At 44.0% G+C, this 22,383-nt stretch overlaps 1 protein-coding gene across 1 annotated transcript in view; it reads left to right on the top strand.

Annotated features, from left to right (window-relative positions):
• Nucleotides 1-1,875: 1,875 nt before the first annotated feature.
• Nucleotides 1,876-22,383, top strand: part of glra1 (glycine receptor, alpha 1) — a 99,305-nt gene continuing 78,797 nt past the window's right edge. Inside the window, exon 1 of the mRNA XM_076105250.1 lies at nucleotides 1,876-1,946. Within this exon, the coding sequence (XP_075961365.1) occupies nucleotides 1,876-1,946 (71 nt within the window). The remainder of the gene's footprint in view (nucleotides 1,947-22,383) is intronic.

The raw sequence follows: 22,383 nt of genomic DNA, 5'->3' as shown, positions 1-22,383 counted from the left end.
ATTTATTTTGTTAAATGTGGAGCGATTAATCACTGCACTGAAACCCATACTCCTTTTCGAATATTTTTCCAATGCGTTTTATTTTCTTCTGCTGTCATTGCTTTTATTTCCCTCTTTATTGTGTTCTTCAAAGATGTATTTTCCTCCACGTGTAAAGCTCTTTGAACCTGCGTTTGAGAAAAGAAGCCCTCCTCTCTCTGAGAATAAGATAAGCAGCGCAGACAGACACAACACCTTTACATCATATCTCTCTGAGAACACGATATGTCTGTGAGGTCGCTGTAAACTCAACAATAACTTCTTATTACAGGGATTTCTCCCGAGGGGATCGATGCGCAGAGCTCGTGTTCAGTCAGTGACACCTCTGCCGGCCAATCGGTGACGGGCTTCGGCGACCGTGCTAGCCAATGGCAGCGTCCTGGTGGGCGTGTCTGTCCGCTGCGAGGTGCGTTTTTTTTTGGAGTTTGCTAAATGACTGCAGCAAGAAAACTCAGTGTCGGAGCTTCGCCGAAGCTGGCTGTTCCCTACACTGTACCTCCGCGCGTGAGTGTGCGTCCTGAGTGCGTGCGTGCGTGCGTGCGAGGGTTACGGGGCCAGTGTCACTAACGTTCTCCTGCCATGGAAGACGGTCCACATCCGTCCGACACACAGCTGGCTACGTTTTTATAACACTCTCACTTCTCCCAAAGGGGGATCCGACAATTTTTGAGATTTTCATTTTTTCTTTTCTTTTTTTTGTTGTCTTTTCCAACGGAAGCGGTGCCCGGATGAGAGCGGATGCGGAGCGCAGCAGCGGCCGCCGGTGCGTCTCTAACTTGCCCACCAGACAATGGGAGTAGCTGAGCCGTGCTGCCTCAGCGCCAAGTATCACTACTACTACTACTACTACTACTACTACTCGCCCCTGGGATACACTTGCGAGGAGAAGAGCGAGAAGCAGCAGCAGGAAGCGGTAAAGAAGGAGGAGAGGGAGAAGAGGAAAAGGAGGCAGACTTCCCTCTCTGAGCAGCAGCTCCGGCAGCGGCAGCAGCAGCAGCGCCGGGACTCCCGCAACAGCAGCCGATACGCACGGATCCAGAGCGACGCTCCGGCTGCCTCTGGGATGCGTGTGAGAGACAAAGCTGCATATCTGAGAAAAAGCTCTCCTCTGTGTGGAATATAACACATGCACAGTTTTACCTCAGGAGACGCCGAGGCGCAGCAGCCCGTCTTTCTTTTTCCCCTCCTCTCCACCACTGAAGGAATATGTCGTATTTCCTCTGTAACCGCTGTGGATCGCACAGACTGGACTTAAGAGTAATTGGGTGTAATTGCGTATCAATTAGCAGCAGCCTGTGAGCGGCTAGCCTCCTCACGAGACCCCCACCCCCCCACCCCCCATTCCCTCTTCCTCCTTCCCCTCCCCGAGCCCAAAAAAACCTGGACGAGCTCCCTCCCCGCAGACCCCGCCGGTGCCCCTGTCCGTGGTCCTGAACACAGTTTCGGTGATTGGATTTTTTTCCCCGCCGGCTTCACGGTGGCGGCTGCTGGAGACGTGAAAAAGCGGACACGAGCATGATTTCATGGCCGGTGAGGTCATGAGCATCCCGCGGCTCAGCAGCGGCGACTCTGGGATTTGAAACACACACACACACACAAAACATTTTTCGGCTCACCTTGGAGGTCATAAACCATAACCACAACCCCCCCCTCCCCTCTCCTCCTCTTCCTCCCCCTTTGCCACCACTAAAGGATTTTTTTTTTTTGGAGGGGAATTCATCCTCTCAAGAGTGTGACCCCCCCCTCCCCCCTCCCTTTCAGCAACACCTGCACCCCCCCCCCCCCCCCCCCCCCCCCTCACCTCACTCCCCCCCACCCCCCACCCCTCCAAACAAAATGAGACTGGCAAAAATGTGCCGACTAAACGCGCTGGGGATCTATTTGTGGGAAACGATAGTGTTCTTCAGGTAAGCAGAGGCATGAAATGGACTTCACTTCTCACAATAATGATGTTTGTGTGTGTAATATGTTGTGGATTTTGATAACATTGAAATTTGGATTTTTATTGCTTTGCTGCCGTTTGCGACGTGCATGGAGATCAGAGCTCCCTTTAGAAGGCTTGAAGAGGGGGTAAAAAAAGAAGGAGGGGGGGGGGGGGTCCAGCTGAAATCTTGTGAAAGTTGTCTTTGAGGTTGCATGCGTTGTTGCTCCTGTGAACGTCGGTCCGCACGGGATTGAATCAAGTCGCATTGAATCCGGGCAGGATTGCATTGGGGGGGGGGGGGGCAAACAGCGACCACTAGCGTTCATGATGTGCTCCTCCAGAGTGTCAACAGGCATGTGAGGAGACAGGACGCCACATGTTGTGGCATTTAGATGATGCTCTTATTCATGAGTCCGAATAACAAATGTCTCTCTCACACAGACACACACACACACACACACACACACACACACACACTGGTGTTTAAGCATGTGGAGGTCGTGTCGGTCATTGTGAGGAGGCTGGATGTGTTGAAGGAGACTTTTTCACCCAGAAACAGTGAAAATGTGCATCATGTTCTATCCAGCTTCTGATTTACAGCCCTTCTTCCTTGAAAAAAACCCTCATCCCGTTTGTCTCAACGGTCCCAGAAGACAATCAGTTGTGTGGAGGGTCTGGGTTGTAATTTCTTCTTTCATTACAGACGATCCATTAATCGATTAACCGCAATTCATTCTGCTGCTGCTGCACTGGTTGTACATCAAGCTAAACCCTGAGAACCAAAAGCCAAACATGCATTTCTTTTACTTTCACAATTCAAATGTGTTTTGTTGCCTGATACCCTCACGATTGGAGCACTTTTGCCAGCAGCTAAAGCCAGACATATTTACGTCCCCCCCCCCCCCGGTGTACCCATGTTGATTTGAGGTCCAGTTCTCCTTCCTGCTGAAAGCAACATTTACTCATCCCTGCATGCCTCCAGAGTTGCCTATTCATCACTTGCATGCTCCATGCAGAGGCCCCATAGCAACCAAATTCTCTTTTTAGTCCTGCAGCAGTAGGCGGGGCACATTGGACGTTCAAGGGGGGGTGGGGGGGGGGGGGGGCGTGGCCCTGAAAGGTGATGTTGCCTCCCTATGAGGGGAACGTGGCTGTTGTCGCTTCCAGGTGGTGCTTCTGAATGGACTTGTGATGAAGCAGTTTGTGTTGATGGAAAATAGTCTCAGGATTGTTGATTGCGATGCTCGACAGTGTTCAAGCTCAACCAAGAAAAGGGGCTGATGGGAACATTCTTTAAGTCAAGTGGACATTTTTAAACAAATAAAGACACTAAGCTCATCAGAATTATCAATGACGTGGATGACGTGTGATGGTTTTAGGGTTGTTCAGACTGCATCATTGGAGGACTGTGTGGTGGATAGCTCAGCAGAGGGGAAGTTGGGTTCTGGAGGTATTTGGCTCCGGGCCACCGTGGGAAGCCTGATGCATCATCAACAAGGTGAACTGCATTTAATAAAGAGTGAAAAAGCACCGGATGTCACCGCCCCTCTCCTGGGATCAGGAATAACAAGCAGCATGTTTGGGGTTTGTTGAGCTCACTGCAGGGAAACGCGTCAATTATTCATTTCATGAAGACGAAAAGCATTTTGAGACAAACTTCTCTTTCTGCATGATGATTGATAGGAAGGGATGGACGGAGTACTCGCATCCTTTATTTAAATAAAAGTGGCAAGATGTACTTAAGTATTCAAAGTGCAAGAATGGCCCTTTCAGAGTTCTCTATTATAATATCTATTTCATAATTTGATCAATAGTCCTTTAATGCTCTCGCTGGTGTTACAACTGCTGGTTGTAGAGTTTGAAAGTGTTTACAAAGCAGGCAGGATGAAGGATTGTGGTGCATGATGGGAATGGTAGGTTCCAGAGTTTCTGGTGCTTGACAGACGGAGACTAAAAGTCACGATATCTCAGGCTCGGCTGCATCTGTTATGACCACAGACTGTATAGAAGAAGTGGGCGTATTCATGGTGACATCACCCATTGGTTTGTGGACTGATGTTATGAAGCCTCGAGTTGGGCGAAATGAACATCATGCTGTATTGAGGACTTGAAACTAGAGATTGAGACCATAAACTCATGTTTACAATGTTTACTGAGGTAATAAATCAAGAGAGAAGTAGAGTCATTTTCTCATAGACTTCTATACAACCAGAGGAGTCGCCCCCTGGTGGTCACTAGAGAGAATGCAGCTTTAAGACACGTTGCCGCCTGGTTAAAATATGTTCGTTGCAAGTCGGCAAACTTCCTAAGAATGACAACAGGGACCGAATCATGTTTTCATGGCTGCTAGTTTGTTTTAATGTATACTTTGTTTAAAAAGTTCATAGTTGACTGGATGACACTCTTTTTGTGAATTACCTGTCGGAGGAACCCTGATGACAGTAAACAGTTGCTGGGAGTCCAATAAGATCACCAGGATTATACGTAAAAAAAAAAAAGATCTACAAAGTAACCTACAAATATATGTGGTGGAGTAAAAAGTACAATATGAACATGCCTATGAACAGAAATACTTTTTTATAATTTTCTGTTCACCTCTGACAGGAAACAAATATGTCATTATTTTCAAATGTAGGCTTCACCTTGTGGGTGAAGCTTCACCTTGTGGGTGAAGCTTCACTGCCACAAATCCTCCAGATGTTTGGAAAACGAACTCTTAACTTTCTGCTTGTTTTTTCATGTTGATATAAACTGGGTGGGAATGAGCCTATTTACTTTCACCCACTGTTTCTCCCAATTTACACCGAATGCACATTGTATGCAAATATCTCAGTATTATTCGGTAATGTGTTCGGCTCCTGTTTTGCATTTCCGACCCGCGGGCACTCGGCACGTTTTCGCTTTATTGCATCAAGCGTGCGGATGTCGTTTCCCTGCGCGGCCTCGGAGGTATTTCATTATGTGAACCATCAAAGGCCTTTTCCTACCTGCTGCAGCGACTCCCTCATCTCCATTGAATACGGCCGCCGTTTTGAGATGGGACGGGGCGGCTTGTGTGTTGGAGGTGTGTGTGTATGTGGGGGGGGGGGGGGGGGGGGGGGGGGTGGTATGTAGGAGTTCTTTTGCATTCAGCACACACTGTTTAGTTAATGAACCAGAGGCGGGATATTGCCGTCTCAGCTCCTCGGGCCCAGACTACGCAGTTCCCTCCTTTAATTGATATCTCTTTCCCTTCCGAATCCCCCCCACACACCCACACACCTCATTCCACATCCAGCCTTATTACTAAACATTGATTAGCCTGTCAATGGCCGGGGCAGGACCTGATGAATACACATTTAATGCATATACCCCCCCCCCCCCCCCCCCCCCTCTCTGTCCCCGCTCCCATTAATCATCAAAGAGGCAGGAGAGGAGAGAATTTACATTTAGAGATTGGACCTGCAGGATAATGTTCATCCCGACAAAACCTTTAATCTCGTATTCAGGTTTAAATCTGAGAATTCTGTCAAAGAAAGTGCCCAGAAGGGGAGAAGATTTCCCTCGTCGCCTGCACATCTCCACTTCTATTTACTGGAGTTATTTTCATGCGAGAGGTGTGACTTTTTGAACAAATTGAAGAATATTTTAATTCACCGTCACGAGATTGAAGAACACCGGCAGAACAAGCAAAAGTGACCCTTGACCTCTTAACTTAATTGGTCGGTTGGACGATCTGAGAAGCAACTTTATTCTGCTGTCACAACACCAGACTAGTCACTGGGGGAAAGAACATCAACCGTCTACATTAATGAAAACATGTTGAAGTATATGTTAAACATCATTTAATGAGGGTTACATTCATGTATTTATGGATGTAGGCTATTTGACATCGGACTGACTTCTATGTAAAGAGCAGATTCACCCTGTCTCCTACAAAATGACGTTCCCATACAGCTAAGCTCTCCATTACGTTTTGAGGATAATATTTTTTCAATTATAAACTATTTTGTTAGTCTTGAAATGACGAAATTGAAACAAAACGAAGCAAAAAAGCAACAAAACCACTTTGTTAAGTTTAGGCAACCAAAGTATTTTTTCCAGCTGTCTCCGGGGTGAAAGTCCTGTTTTAGGTTTGTAGCCAGTGTTACAGTTTCTTTTGCTCACAGATACTTTCTCTGCTGACGATGATTTGGATCGTCACCGTTTCTTTGCGTCCGTTGTCTTAAAGTGACTAAATTCACTGAATGAATTGTGCTTACGTTGTAACGACAAACATTTAGTAGCGTTGGGTTTCAATTATGAAGCATATTATCATATATTATGTGCTATGATCTCCTTCAATCACAATTCTCTAGCGGCGCTGCTGATAATCATGGCAGTTGAAAGTCATTTTATTTAGTTTACCAAAAATCTGAATATGCATGTAGGGGGGCCCAAAAAATGCAGTCTTCCAAGTGTAATATGAGCCATTTGGTGTCAAATTCATAGCCCATTTGTATAGCCCAATATCACAAATTAGCTTCAGAGGGCTTTATATTCTGTAGAGCATACGACGTCTTCTGTCCTTCGGACCCTTACATCGGATAAGAAATAAACTCCCCCCGGAAAAAAAGCTTTAACGCGGAAAAAACAGGAAGTAAAATCAGCCCTTTGAATGTATTTGCACTGAATATTCTGTGTTACATTGCTGCGTATTCAAAGTGATCAATTCTTGCTGCTCTTCTTTCAAATGAAAAAGCTTAAAGTCGGATCACAGGACGGGTTTTAACGTGAAGTAACAGGAAATGCATTGTATTTGTATTTAAGCAAAGGGATCCTTACTTGGACAAAGTAGTGGAGCCCTGGTCCATTGCATGTGCATTACATCTAGCTAACAATCCCACAGAGCATGCTTTGCCTTTGATGGACGTTTACATTACAGCACACTAAACTACATCTTTAAGGAACAGCGGATGAGTGAACTAGGAAGTCATTTTGGACACCAGACAGTGATCAGAAGCTAAAGAGGCGAGCAGCGACACGGCTAACAAGCTGACCCAACATCAGTGATGAAACGTTCAGCTTCTGCTGCTGACGGGCCCGAGTGTCACCGAGGTGACCGTCACGTGATCCACGTCGTCCACTTGTATCGACCGCTCGGCCAGGAACGATTAATCAAACCGGGCCGGCGTTGTGTTTTGAGGATGCCAACATGCAAACCGTGACCGTCAGGGAATACCAACCGGTCAGTCAGAATGATTGACGGCCCGTGAGCAGACATCGACATCTCCGCCGTATTGCTTTTCCATCAGGCAGGAGGCTGTCGATGGAGCAGCAGAACTTCTTTATAAGTTACACAGGAAGCTTTGGGGAAGGCTCTCCTCTGTAACACGATGTTGAAGTGTGTTCTGTTTGTCTGGATGTTTCTAGATGTCTGGGTTCACGTATGCGCCTTCAACTTTCTGTGTGTTTAGTGCCGTGTCAGGAAAAATAAATCCTCTCGAGGGAAATTTGTGTTCACCTGATTTCGATACAATTATGGACTGAATGTCTCACGGTTCTGCAGGAGGGGAGAGGTGCTTTATTTTCATTTTTATAATCAGGCGCTGGAGGTGATTTACGTCGAGGCTCCGTTTGTCGCAGTGCAACCGCAACAAATAAAAAAAAAACCTTCTCCAGGGCTCCGGGAGCTCGGCGCCTCCAGGAGAAACGACCAAACGCTCCTTTTCCTGCTTGGATCAGGTGCCTTTGCTCGTTCCACATCCGCCTCGCCGTGATAACGCAGATTGATGGCCTCTCTCATTTCTGGGTGCTCGCACGGATCGTTACGATGCACACAAGCATGCAACAGACCCTCAGTATGGAAACTATTCGTCTCCACCCGGACAATAATGTGTGACCTTTTCTTCTATGGATTTCTATATTCAATAAAACTCAGTGAGCAGTCCATATAAACACGTAATCCAAACATATGGGGGCACATTTGTATGTGCAGCACCGTCAAGTAGCTGTTGGAGGGGAAAACGTATGCACAATGTATCGGGGCGATGCAATCTGTAGTTTCTATTAGCGGGGGGAATATTTTCTGCCTGCTGCTGGAAGGTAACCTTGAGCTGCCCTTGAAAACGCAGCTGCATGTGGGGTTCTCTACACACACACACACACACACCTTCATGACATCGCAGGGTAAATTAAATCCGACTCGACCAGCTCATGAAATAAATTGATGTTGAAATTTGGCGATTTAGAGAAGGTCATTCGCCGTCTCTGCAGAATGATTTCAAGTAGAAGCCCTGCATGTCAGACGCTGTTGATATTAAATAAAAGTCTTTATCCTGAACTGGCAGAATTTAAACCGGGACAGAAATTACTTTTACTTTTTTTTGTACAGAGAACAGAGTGACTTACAGAAGACTGAAGGTCCCGCCGGTTTGTTCATTAAATGAAAGGTTAGCCTCCACGTAGACGGTCCGACCAAAGCAGGGCTGTGACAGAATGACTTACTGGAACGTCATGTTACCTTGAGTGATATTTCGCTGCGGTGTAACATTTCCAGCGGTGGCGTTCATTAGCTGGATAAGTGTTGTGACTCAGTGTCGGCTGTCATCCGTGTTTACAGTCGCAGGCTTTGCCTCCGGCTTCCTACAACCAGACTGTAAGTTCCACCTGCAAGTCAGAGCGTAACGGAAAGAAGAGTCGCACGGGCAACGTTGAAGTGAACAAATAAGGGAAAACTTCCACAGAGTGAGATTAAGCACTGTTTAATATCATATCAGAGTTATTATAAGTCGAGTCACATAACTGAAGAACTTGATTGTTATATTTAAAGGTGAGAAACATTGAACATCTCAAACACACAATAAAATCTTCATGTTTATATTTGATTAAAGGCGAAACACAACAAGCAACATTTATTCATGCACTGGTCAGTTTTGACATTTTGGTCTATTTAGCTTCCACATCATGTCTTCTTTCAGACTAGTGGTAAGAAAACATCAAGAAATACATATTTAGCTGTTTATTTTACGACGCGTCTTGTTTGTGTTCGTCATTGAAAGTCACGTGGTGTAATATATCATGCGAGTCCACTAGTGGGTCAAACAAACAGGAATGGCGCGTGCTTCTCTCTTGCGCTGCGCGTGTTGTAACAGTGTAAGACAAACGTTTGATATTGTTGTTTAGGATTACGATGAACTATCATTTTTATTACATTACAGTCATTTAGTCTTTTATCCAAAGCGACTTACAATTCAGAGTCTATCACATTTCTACACCGTAGGCACAGCTACGGGAGACATTTTGGGGTTAAGTGTCTTGCTCAAGGACACATCGACATGCGACGTTCGAACCGCCGACCCTCTGATTGAAAGACGGCCCTGCTATCCACTTAGCCACAATCACCCACAAAACGCCTAATAAAAACAAGAGGCGTTTCTGCCGCGCTTGTTGTGATGCGTCTCGGTGTGGTTGGGGCTTAAGGGCAGTTGTTGTTGTTTTTTACGGTATATAGTTCCGTTATTCCGTTCCATTGTTACGTTCCATTGTTATGTTACATTGTTGCATTCATATCTTTCAGCACAAACCAAACCAGTTTTTTCAAACTTATCCGAGTAGTTTTGTTGCTTAAACAGAACCAATCCTAACCAACTTTGTTCACGTTAACCACATTGTATTGTGTCTTTCTGGGAGGAACATATTCAAGTCTGTGTCCCAGTAGTGACTTTGAATATAGGAGACATGGCAAAACGCTTCAGGCAACACAATACATACTGTAAAACAACATCCTTTTGAACAATACACATCTGAATATGTTTATATCTTAATGATCTGGTTTAATTGAAACTCTCCAGACCTAATCAATGACCACAAATGATCTTTTCATCTGAAACGTGGCTCTTTCTTTTCTCGAATGTGGCCAAAACTATTTAAGTAAAGTCAGCAGGCCGTAAAAGACCAGAATGCAATGCAGCCCAAGACATGCAGCATGTTGAGTCACATGTGTGATAGCATGTAGCTGAATTCCTTGCTGCTATTTCTTGTGGTTACATGGATTTCTAGTGAAACGTACAAAATAATAAATGTTTGGTCAAACAAAACAACAACCCGCGTCTTCAGATAATACCTTTTAGAATGCATCGAGCGTCACAGATCGAGGATAACAAGATGATAAAAGGAGTCTCGCTAATATTTCAAACTTCACTGATCCCCCAGAGGGAGAAACACGGCAGGAAATGAAAGTCGTGGGTCAGAGTTCAGAGATCGGGTTGAGCTGCAGAGCCGGTGGAGCTGGCTGGGATTTATAGTGTTGCTCAAGGACTCTACAGAAAGGTGGAGGGCTCAACACGCTCCCCTGCCAGCTGCCCCTCTCAGAAATCACCCGGTGTCGGTTAGCATACGCTCCTGGTTTGGCCAAATTAAAGCCACTGTCATATTTATGAACCAGCCCTCAGGCTGTTTCATTTGTTCTGCAGGTGCCCGGACCATATTTATCACCCACATCTCCCATCATAACAAATCACAACACACACACACACACATATATATATATATATTCATAAATTCTTTTTTTTCTGAGATAAATCTCAAAAGTCCTCTAATGAAAAACCATCGACTGCTCCGGTGGAGTTTGCTACCATCTCTACAATAATTAACTTCTGGGCAGGTTCATTTCCAAAACTTGATGTATGATAATACATTATTGATTAGCAGAGAGAGACAGATTTGCACCATAAATAACAAGAGTATATTATCAATGCCCACTCAGCGCTGTGACTCAGTTGGACAGAAGACGGATTCCTGGAAATGTTTGGCGCTACGGTACATTTCTGTAATTAAAGTGGAGTTGGACAGCAACAGAAGACAGATGTGTAAATACAGTTTAGAGAGACAGAGAGAGAGAGACAGACAGAGACAGAGAGAGAGACAGACAGAGACAGAGAGAGAGAGACAGACAGAGACAGAGAGAGAGTGGGAAGAGTTTTCCGATTTGAGTTTGTGTTTTTTAACAGACAACTGGCTCAATGATGTCGTTTGTTCAGTATCACACATCATCCTCAGTTTTCATACAATCTAAATTCAGTCTTCTGTTGTTTTGAAAAAAAGCCAACGACTAACTAACAGCTGGGACAATATGCAAAATGTAACCAAACTGCTAAAACCCTGAGAGACGGTCAAAATAGCACTGCTCTCTTATAATCGTGGTGTGGTTAGTTTACGGCAGCCATCTTTGTTTTTACCGTGACACTAACCGGAGCTGTACGCTCTGTGTAGGTTTTCATATTGTGTTTCCTGGCTTGGGTCGGGGTGGCAGAGAGGAGGGAACGGCTAATGTTCATCTGGGAGCGAGCTGCAGCCCTGTGGGACTGAAACTGTGCACATTTGGTATTTTAAAAATAGACTTCAAATTTCAATTCCAACTTGCCTTCAAAGCTTCATTTCAGAAGCTTTAATATCACATGAAACTAATGAAAGTTGGTGGACTCCAGAGTATCCAGAATGCCTCCCAGCTCCATGACTACATGCATCCTTAAAACAGCACGTCCAACAAACAGACACAGGACTTTCACCCAGGAGACAGCTGTTCGTGTCCCCCGAGAAACCAGAAGTCAATCGCTGACTTATTTACGTTAACTTCCTAAAGTGTGTATATAACGTGATGATTTACTTAACAAATGTCTGCAATTTAAACACAACCAAGTAGTTTTGTTTCAACGTTAACCACGTTTAAACCCGCAAGCGTGCGTCCGTATGTGAAGAGTTGGTAATGAGAGCGGCGTTTAATGACACAGATTTAAATGTGTGACATGACATAAGAGATGTATTTATGCACCTTCCCATCAGATCATGTTGGCTTTATTGTTTCTGTGTCTTGAGGAGCAATGTGTCAAAATCTTAAATTTTGTGCTCATGAGTTGTATATTCCTAATTGAATGTGTACTACCACACAGCCAGGTACTATTATACCCTCAATGTGCACAGCAGCGGAAGTAACATGGGTCAATAGTGGCCTCGGAGGTTCACTTGTTGGTGCATTTCAATTCAGTTTCATTGTTGATGAATTTAAGTGAAAAAGGGCACCAATCAATTTTGCACTCTGATTCTTGTGATATTTCCCCAGTGCATTATGGGTAAGAAGGCAGATTTTAGGCATGTTGGAACCAGGCGGCAACCTCCGGTTCTGCAGAATGCTTCATGTGTTAAAGCTGCATTCTCTCTAGTGACCACCAGGGGGCGACTCCTCTGGTTGTATAGAAGTCTATGAGAAAATGACTCTACTTCTCTCTTGATTTATTACCTCAGTAAACATTGTAAACATGAGTTTATGGTCTCAATCTCTAGTTTCAAGTCTTCTTCAATACAGCATGATGTTCATTTAGTACATTATGGTCCATTTAGAGTCACACAGACCATAAAGCAGGGGATGCTTCTACCTTGTGATGGACAGGTCTCTACCGGAGCCTCTACGCCACCACTCTGCATTTTAAATATGGTCACTTTCGTTCATCGGTTGCAAAAAAAGCCAAGATTGCAACGGTGAAATTGCTGAACTCGAATCTCCATAACGGCAGTCTATGGGTGACGTCATCATGACTACGTCCACTTCTTATACACGGTCTATGTTTGGAACTGTTAGCACAACAGAGCCAGTAGGAGCAGAAAACACAGGCCGACACGAACATGAAGCCCAAGTGAGTGTTTACCCGATGATCTGCTCGACAAATATTCAGCAAAATCACTCCTGAATGGACCAAAACTCCTATATCGAAGTCAGAGCGAGGGAGCTTGACTTTTGGCTCTGTGAATGTGAAAGTGTGACCTTTTTCCGCTGTGGTTTCTGGTGATGTTGGAGCAGTGGAGTGTGTGACGCAGCTCAGCCATCCGAGGATCAGGCCTTCATTTGTAGTGATGAGCGAGTGTTTGCTGGGCGAGCCAGGCGGCCTATCTGTTAGTGCCAGGGAAGCGAGCAGCCCTTTGCTTTCCTGAGTGTTGCTAAATGCCAGGATGAGATCAATTAAGGATCCAGGTCTTCAGAGGCTTTAGGAACATAATGGGGAACACTTAGGGCTAATGATTGGAGCCTTGCATTAGCCCACACCCTGCTCTCGCTTTTCCCCCTCTCCTGGCTGTGTGCATATTAGACCCTGGCACAGGACGACTCAGCTGTTTTTTCTTCTTCGCTTCCTCAGCATTGGCCACGGGTCTCCGAAGTAACCGCAGCCAGCATTGATCTAAAATAATTAAAGCAAATCCGAACTTTGATCACAGAAAACGGGAGAACAAGTCGCTCAGGGGGAAGATTATCAACGAAAGCAGATGGAAAGGCCTCGGACTGCTTTTCATTGTGGCGGCGGTTGTGTGCATCCACAGTGGCCCCATTCCAGTCTACTAAAGGGTGTGTGTGTGTGTGTGTGTGTGTGTGTGTGTGTGTGTGTGTGTGTGTGTGTGTGTGTGTGTGTGTGTGTGTGTGTGTGCTTACATATCATTGAATGGCAATGAAAGCACTGTGAATAACCAACCAATTGAAAAGCATGTTTGAGACCCTAACAACACAAGTACAAAAATAAAAACTGCTTATGTTGCAGTCCACAAACCAATGGGTGACGTCACGATGACTACGTCCACTTCTTACATACAGTCTGTGGTTTAAACGCAACCCCGGAGTCTTCAAACTAAAACAGTGTCCGTTATAGCGGTTAAAAAATGCAAAACAATAGTGTGGACTCTCGCTGTAAACGTATTAATGTGGATGTAAGCTAAAAGTGTGGATATCTTCACTACTCTGATGTTAACCACACCCCCCAACTGAAGTGAAGTGCTATTCTAAATGACTGGCATACCCCTTTAAGATGACTGGATCTCTCCCACGTTAAATAGCTCCCTAAGGAACATCTCTTTGCTCTTACTTTTTGTTCTGAATCATCTCTTACAAATTAAAGGCGTCTTTTGCCTTCTGCTATTTCCAGGTGTTGACAACAGCATCTATTCTAAAAGCATCTTTTTTTATAAATATATGTGTCTTCAGTCGACCTGTGAGCTCATGGCAGAGATTAAATTATGCCGCACAACAACAACGCTAGCAAGCAACAAATAGCAGCGAAAGTGTCTCCATTGTGTTGAGCTGTTACAGGACCAGGACTCTGCTGCTGAGCATGCTGCAGCACCGTCGGGGCTTACTGATCGTTAATGTCATTAGCCACACCTGTGCTTTTTTTCTGCTTGAACAAGTCCAAGTGACTGCCATTAAATACGGTCTATTGGCTGATTCCAGCTTCTGTATCTTAGCTGGTGGAAGCTGCTGGGGAGGCGAAGCTGTCTCTTTGTATCTGGACCTCTAGGAGACACAGACTCAGATAATGTTGGGAAAGACGTTTCCTGGAGAGATTGTCTCTGTGAGTGAGAATAATCAAATGAAGCGACACAAACGACAGTGCAGGACTTGCTTTTTCACTGTGTGTGCTTTCCTACTCTTCATGCTAGTCTGTCTGTCAGAGTGGGAGGTGGATTGTTCTGTTCACGGGAACGAAGCCAGCAATATTTACAGTGTGAACTGTTGGCGATCATATTAAAACAGGTGGGCTTTTAAAAGCACCAATCTGATCTATAAACCAACCATTTATGCAAATGGAGCAGATATCTGGCCGACGTTTGGCTCTGTGACCTAATGGATATGTATTTTGTGGAGTAACAGAGACAACGTAGGTGGAAATTATTGTTTGTGTTTTAGATTCAAACTGAGGGATTGCAACCTTAGCACAAGGTGTATAACCTCAATGTTTGTTAGCCTGCTAGATCGAGTCTGGACGCTGCAACGGAGGGTTTCAGCTGTGCGATGTCCAGATGTAACGTGGTTATTTTTAGCATTCTGTCAAAGCAAAGAGTACAAAGAGCGACTCGCAGAGCAGGTGACCGTTTCTGTGGTGTAATACCGAGTATAACAAGCAAGAAAGTCAAGTTAGGGCAGCTGGGAGATGTGGTGGACGGGGCCTACAAACACAGGACTTTCACCCAGGAGACCGCAGTTCGGGTCCTGTGAGAGAACCAGAAGTAAACGTTATGTAACATTGTTATGCATGTTACGAAACTTTACGTTATTTATCGTCTCTAAACTATGTTTTTGTTGCCTAAATCTAACCAGTTGTTTCATGACGTTAACCACGTGGCATTTTGCATTTATGGGTTTGTGCAAGCGTGAAACAAATGCAGGACTTTGTCACAGGAGACAACTGTTCGTGTCCCGCGTGGAACCAAAAGTAAATGTTGAATTCATACTTGTCTGTAATGTTGTTTCACAATATTACGTAAGACACCCTGCTAAAGGTGTTTATTTATTTAAGGTAGGTCCATAGTTACAGTTGTTAAATTACGTTTTTACGTTGATCTTTTTTTCTAACATAACCAAGTAGTATTGTTAACCTAACCAATTGTTTCAACGTTAACCACATGGCATTGTGCATTCCTTCAAAGGTGACATGAGGCTGGTAGAAAAAGTATTTAGGAAACGTACTTTTGGCTCAGAAACGTTGACATTCAACATATCCCATAGTTTGCAGAAACATACAATGAAAACGCTTTTTTTTGTCGACTGGGTTCACTATCTGTGGATCGGCCACTCATGTAACGTTGTCTCTCATTATTCAAGGTTTGTAGAAGGCGTTGAGAGTTTTAACTGCCCATTGATATTCATTTCGACGCGTGGGAGCTGTTCAATGTGACCGAAGTCATCAAGCTGGTTGTTAAAGGGCTTTTCAACAGTCGCTTCAAAACACAGATTTTTCTCTGCATTCAAACTACCAACCTCCCGTTTGTTTCTTCTTGTCATAATTATTCTAGTTTGACAAAAACTGAAGTTTGTTCAGTTTGCTGAGTTGTGTTGGAGACGGCTCTGCTGTCGTCTTGTGACTTGGGTTGTTTGTGTTTTTACCTTAAAAAAAATGTTCAAATTCCAAATTTTTTTATTACCACAAACAAATAGACACAGATAATCTAAGGCTGGGTAGTTAAAGTTAGTTAGTTAGTTAGAAACGTTATCGTTGACCTAAACCTAAACCTAAAACAAAATCTATGCAATTATAAAACAAAATCAATCATAGAATTAGTTCCTGCGTCTACGGGTAAAATAAATAGGGTCTGCTGAGTGCTGCTGTCCTGGATGGCAAGAGGGTGCATGCAGAGAGGGGCAGGGGGGTCAACAAGGGGTTCAACAGCGAGCCCCTGGTCCTCTAACACTCAGAGGTTGAGGGGCTAAGAGTCCAACTCCCCCCCCCCCTTTTCACGGCGTCAGTGTTGTCCCATGCTACGCGTCTGGGGGAAATTATCTTTGTTTAATCCCAGTCTGTGACTAATCTGATGGCGTCGTCATCCGCCCAGCAGAGTGTTTGTTCAACGCTAATTTCACATGGGTCTTATGCTCCATTGTGTCATCTCGGCGGCGAGCTCTGTACCCAAACAACAGAAATTGTGGGGTTTTTGATCCCCTTCACTTGCCGTCATCATAAAGAGGATTACGTTCAGATTTGTCACGTCGTGGCAGGAATTATTGGTGCCGAGATAATCTCTGATCCACCTAATTTGCTGTCACAGAGAAAAATAATTGGATGAAGCGCCGATTGGCCTCAAACTCCGGATGTCTCCTCATTGATCGGCGTCCACCGCGAGCGTGCGAGCTCTGCAGTTTTACGGGAGAGGTCCGCTATCTGATCGCTGATGGTGCAGAGATGGTGCGCTCCTCCAGGTTGTCCTCACCGATTCTCCGGGGACACCTGAGGTTTGTTCGGCTCTGATAACCTATTGACAGCTTCCGTTAACTTCACTTCACTCGCTCATCGGTCACGCGTGTTGCCTCGGGGACACGTCAAACGTTTAAACACACAATCAGTCCTATGGAACTGTTCAGTGGTCTCAGTAATCTCAGATCATTTTCACAGTTGACACCGATCATGCTCTAAATGATTTTAATAAAGAGGCGTTGTGTCTCACACAAGGACAGGTAAGAGTGTGAGAGCAGCAGGTGTGCTGTGTGTGTTCACAAACATGCCAACGGATTGGCTTCAGAGGCTCCTTGGTGTTGAAGTTTCCCTCCTCTCTTTGGATGCAAATTAAATATGATTATGAAATGAAAGTAATGTTCATTTTTCAAAGTGAGAGGCTGATCATTCTTAATGAACTGAATGACTGAGAAATATGTTTTAAGTGTTTGATTAAGTGTCTAAAACAGCTCCACCTCAGGGCAACATGTTCATTCAGCAGAAAGCATGAGACCCAGAGCCTGAAGTCTCACTAAGCTGATGCTCAGTCACAGAGTAGAAAGACAAATAATTCATGAACTTAATAAACCTCAGAGGGTGGAACTGTTTGTTCTTTCAGAACTGAAATACGTCACAATGTTTTTCTATCGGTATAATATTATGAAATGAAATCAGCACATTTGCCGGCAGTGAAAAGACTTCAACACAAGTCTTCTTCAAAGTGCTGCTCATGTTTTAATTTTGAGTGAAGATGGAACTGAGATTTGCCCAAAGTGGAGCCTGCTAGCCAGATCAGCAGTCTCCACATCTGTTACCAGTCTCCTGCATTTATAAAAGCACCCAATAACCAGAAGACTCAGTTATTGTACCAAAAAAAGAAAGAAAGCAGTGATTGTGTTAATTTGTGTGTGAAGAGGTGTCTAGACATCGAGGTTTAAAGCACGAGAGATTTAGTTTGATAGGAAGCATTTTTAGACATTTGTGTTATTTAAGGATTCAAGGATCATTTATTGTCGTTGTGCAACACAGAGCTGCACAACGACATGCTGCAGTCCGTTGGCTACACAAGAACAAAACGCAACAAAAACAGCAGTGCATTCATGTCGTGCACTTTTTGAATCTGGAGGAATGTGCACAGCAGCATCCAAACAATGCTATGTTCAGACATCATGGCTGACATCTTAACATTAAGAAATCCTCCCGTCCCACTACAATAAGTAAATTGTGCTCATGTAGTGTAGATTCTGATCTCTTGTGATGTAAAGGCAGTAATTCCTGTTTAATACATATCGTTAAACAGATCAGAACCAGAAGAGTTTAAGATCTGCAGACATTTAGCTTCTCAGAAATCAGACGCTGTCGTATGTGAAGGCAAAAAAACTAAATCAATATTAGGATCCCATTTTAGGGGAGTGACGACATAAAGTGCAGCGTTGGCCTGCAGACATGTGACCTTCTGTCACCACAACAAGGACGGGGGGGGGGGGGGGGTCTGCTAATGACAAGCAGGAGTCTCCAAAAATGGCACTGATGTATTTTCTTTTATTATTTTGGCATCACGTTTAAAGAAATATCCCATTCTGATATCAAAGCAGATACTTGAGGTCGTGGAGGACGCGAGTGTGAATGAGTGCAGTTGTGCTGCTCAGTAGCTCAGCTTGTCCGAGAGAGAGAGAGAGAGAGAGAGAGAGAGACGGAGGCGGTGACGAGCAGAGAGACTCGCCCCTCGGCTCAGTGTAACTGCCCTTAAAAACGCGTCACATCTTTTGTTCGTCACTGTTTTTAGTTTTCTTCTCCTGAACTTCTGTCCCACATGATTCTTCTGCAGCGTCACTGACACGTCAGACCTCTAACCTTTGTTGTTTGACAATAGATTGGCCTGATTTCTCTCCTGGAAGGATCTTGAGAGTGTTTGTGCCACTAAGACAGAAATCTGTTTAAATTCTAAAACTTTAAAATGTCCTAAATGCTTTTTTGGACCTCAGTGGAGTGCTGTCATCTCAGGGTTTTTCCTCAAATGTGACGTCCCAGACACCTCTGACTTGACTTTGATGAAACGTTGAGGTGTGACAAATGTTGGCTCTGTGCGCTGGCATTTGAAAATGCCCTTCCCAAATGAGACTTCAACAACTAAAGGTCAAAATTTCAGACTTTGAAAGGCCGCGTATGCTAGAAAACCTTGATGTGTGTTGGTCCTGAGTGGCCTAAAGCGTGCCTCTATCAACGTGTTGATGTGTTCCGGATTCATCCATTTTCCGGTGGACTCGGACTGAATCACGAGTCAACAGACTGAGTCAGAAACCCCTCGTACACTACAGCCGTGTTTGTCCCCTCCGCGACCTGCCGTGTGCTCGGCCTGGATTCATTCACTAAAACAGTAAACGGATGCTTAACCAATAAGAAAGCTAAGCTGCAGCTTAAATATGTTAAAATATCTTTCACAAAAATAATGAATGTTGCAAAGACACAACATGATGGATGCACCTCTGTCTGTCCAAAAGGTTTCAGTGTTTAATAAAACAAAGAATAAACAAATGTTTTTCTCTAAATATAGCAGATTTTAGCCGATCCATTGATTCGCACTATTGGTATCTTACTCAATATATCTTCATACAAATCTTTGATATCTTACAAAAAAAGTCATCCTCATTTTCCTGCGAAAGGTCGAGCAGAATGTGTCTCTTTTCACTCGTTACAGTCTTTTCAACGAATTCACAGGAAACAACTCGGTTAGGTTGAGGCAACAAAACTCCTTAGTTAGCTTGAGGAAAATATCGTGGTTTGGGTTCAAATAACTACAAAAGTGGCGTTACTGAAGCACGGAGGTTACGTTACAAATAAAGCTACGTTGAGCTGAATGAACAACGGTCGAACGAGCAAAGAACGCTGCATGAGAACTGGTTGCTTTACTGACTATAGACCACAAACAAATCAAAAATGCTTTCTTCCTAAAGATGAGATCTCTTCATGTGTTTTAAGACTCAATAAAGAGAGTCCACTGTGCAACTCCAAAACAATAAGAGTCGCAAACCAGAGCAACAAATATATATAAAAGAAGAAGAAAAAGTGGTTTAGCATGCTACAAGCTAACAAAGGTTACATGGTTAACAAATCAACAACAACCACGATCTGATCTACGATCAGTGTTTCAGCGTGATCATCAACATCATCAGTCACGACGGTAATAATTTAATTACGTGTGTTATGATTTATAATCACAACATCATCAGCATCACCGTCATCGTTTTACTGCAGAGAGCGAGAGCGAGCGCCTCATCTGTCAGCTGTCGACACAGTCGGACACCAGTTATTCACTTACAGCAAAAATACGTATGAATGTTGTTGTTTGATGGTTTTTCTGAGGAAGAAATCCCAATTTCATGTTCAAAATGTTTGTGTTTATATATTCTTTTTCTTAAAGAACCTGCAAGGAAACAATGTACTTAAAGACAAATTCATTATAAAAAAGTTGTTTGAGCAGAACCTGTTTAAACAACAAAACGTATTGGTCGGGTTTAGGAAACGATTGGTCTTTGGGTAAAAGTAACTACATTAAGTACGGCAGACACAACAAATAAGTCAACGTTGACGATGCTATTGTTCTGAAGGCCCATTGCAACCAACGAAGGCAAGGAGTGCTCAGAGGCGGAGCAGTGGGTCAGAGTTGGTGTTAATTCTTTTTCCCATGTAAACACACCATTTGATTCATCTTTAACATACTGTAACATATTGATTAGTGCAGCTTTAACTAATATGTTTTAATTAATGTGTTGCACCAGGTTAGAAGACTCTATTTTATGTTCCATCGAGGTTCTCACAGCTCGTTAGCTTTCCTCAACATCGTCATTATCATTCACAAAGTGTTAGTTATGTTATTTATATCATGTCATCTTGCTTTCAGCGCTGTCATCAATATCCTCAGTTATGACCATTATAAGATCGTTATCAGCGTGATGATTTATGGACGTTTACAACATCATCATCAGCGCCGCCGTCGCTGTGCAACGCCGCAGACAGACGGAGACCGCATGGCTGGGTCCGTCATTGGTAGCCACCTCCGGTCTGTGTGTGTGTGTGTGTGTGTGTGTGTGTGTGTGTGTGTGTGTGTGTGTGTGTGTGTGTGTGTGGAGGAGGTCATGTGACTCTGCAGGCAGCTTGGCCAGTGACCTGACAGGCAGGGTGACCCGAGCGGCTGGTAACAGCGTGCACGGAGACAGCAGCCAAAATTCATTTATTGCTCTCCTTCCTCTCCTCCTCCTCCTCCTCCTCCTCCTCTTCTTCCCCCTCACACACACACACACACACACCATCCTCTTTTACCCGCGGCCTCCTCGGTGCCCTGCATGATTTGTTTTCCGATGTTTCTCACTGATGAGGGCGAGCTCTTGGAAGGTCGGTGTGTGTGTGTGTGTGTGTGTGTGTATTTATACAACTGTTCATGTGTGTGTGTATGTGGAAGGCTTTGCAGCAGAAGGAGAAGAGTGTGATATCGTTTGTGTGTAGCTGATTAATGTGTGTGTGTGTGTGTGTGTGTGTGTGTGTGTGTGTGTGTGTGCTTTTTAATTTGGCTTCTTGTGCCCATGAATACATCATGAGACGAGAACTAACAAGGGATTCGTCCTCGCTTCACTCTGTTCCCCGATCACGGCCGCTCCATAATTCGCGTCTTCACCCGGCGGACCGTGATTCCGATCAGCACTTTCCTGATAAAGCGACAGCGCCGACTGCATTACGTGTTTATGAATTGCTAATGGCGCCATTTATCATGCCGCGCATCACAACTTAGCATATTGAAAGTCACGGTTAGCGGTTTTACATTTAGGTTGAGAATTTAAGCGCATTCGAGTGTATCATCGGTCATTTTAATTTATGAGAGATTAATGCGGGATGCTCCCCTCCCCCGCACTCGACTAATGCCGGAATAACTGTCACTTTTGCCACTTCAAACTCTCTGTGTTGCTCTTACAGCATTACACTATGGGAAATGTTTCTAACTAGAGGGTCAATAAAGGCCAGATGTTTCGGTCACTCAATGGACTTTCTGAACTTCAAAAATTCTAAAAACTTCCGCTAAAAGAAAAGTCACATGCGGTTGCCATCGTTCCACTCTGTAGCCTGATTTGAACTTTGTCAGGAAAATCATTTTGTCTGTTTTCAATCATTGATACGTGGAGCTGAAGGAGGAAGAGACTCGACTGCTGCTTCACTGGACGTCTGAGTGCTGCAAAGTGAAAATGTTCCAGCACCGAAATGAATTATTGCTCATAAACACAGCCCGTAACTTCCTCTTCACTCCGAGAAAGTTTGTTTCAGGCGGAACCAAAGTAAAAGATTTATGTCAGAAGAAAAATCCTTCAAATCCATTTTTCATTCGTATTGATACATTTTTATGAGTCGTGTTTTGGTTCAAATGTTCAAAGAGGATTTTGATCAGCTAAGTGAATGACGAGCTCATTTAAATAAGTGACACATTGTTTTTTTCTCCTCATATAGAAATGATTAGATTTATTGATTCTACATTTCTACTCAGGTTTCTTCGACTTTGTACAGATCTTTTCTTTTTTTCAAACTGAGTGCTGGTATTAAATCCCCGGCTGCTCGCTCCAATGCTAAATTTAGTGAAATATTCATACTGAAGATTTTTTGGGCTCCACCATCGCATAAAACTGCATAAATGATGCACAAGACATCCAGAATATTTCATATTTCACAAAA

This window comes from Anarhichas minor, unplaced genomic scaffold (assembly GCF_050575085.1).
Source record: "Anarhichas minor isolate MPS153535 unplaced genomic scaffold, ASM5057508v1 ptg000031l, whole genome shotgun sequence".
Classification (NCBI taxonomy): Eukaryota; Metazoa; Chordata; class Actinopteri; order Perciformes; family Anarhichadidae; genus Anarhichas; species Anarhichas minor.
This window is presented reverse-complemented; position numbering and strand designations above follow the sequence as displayed.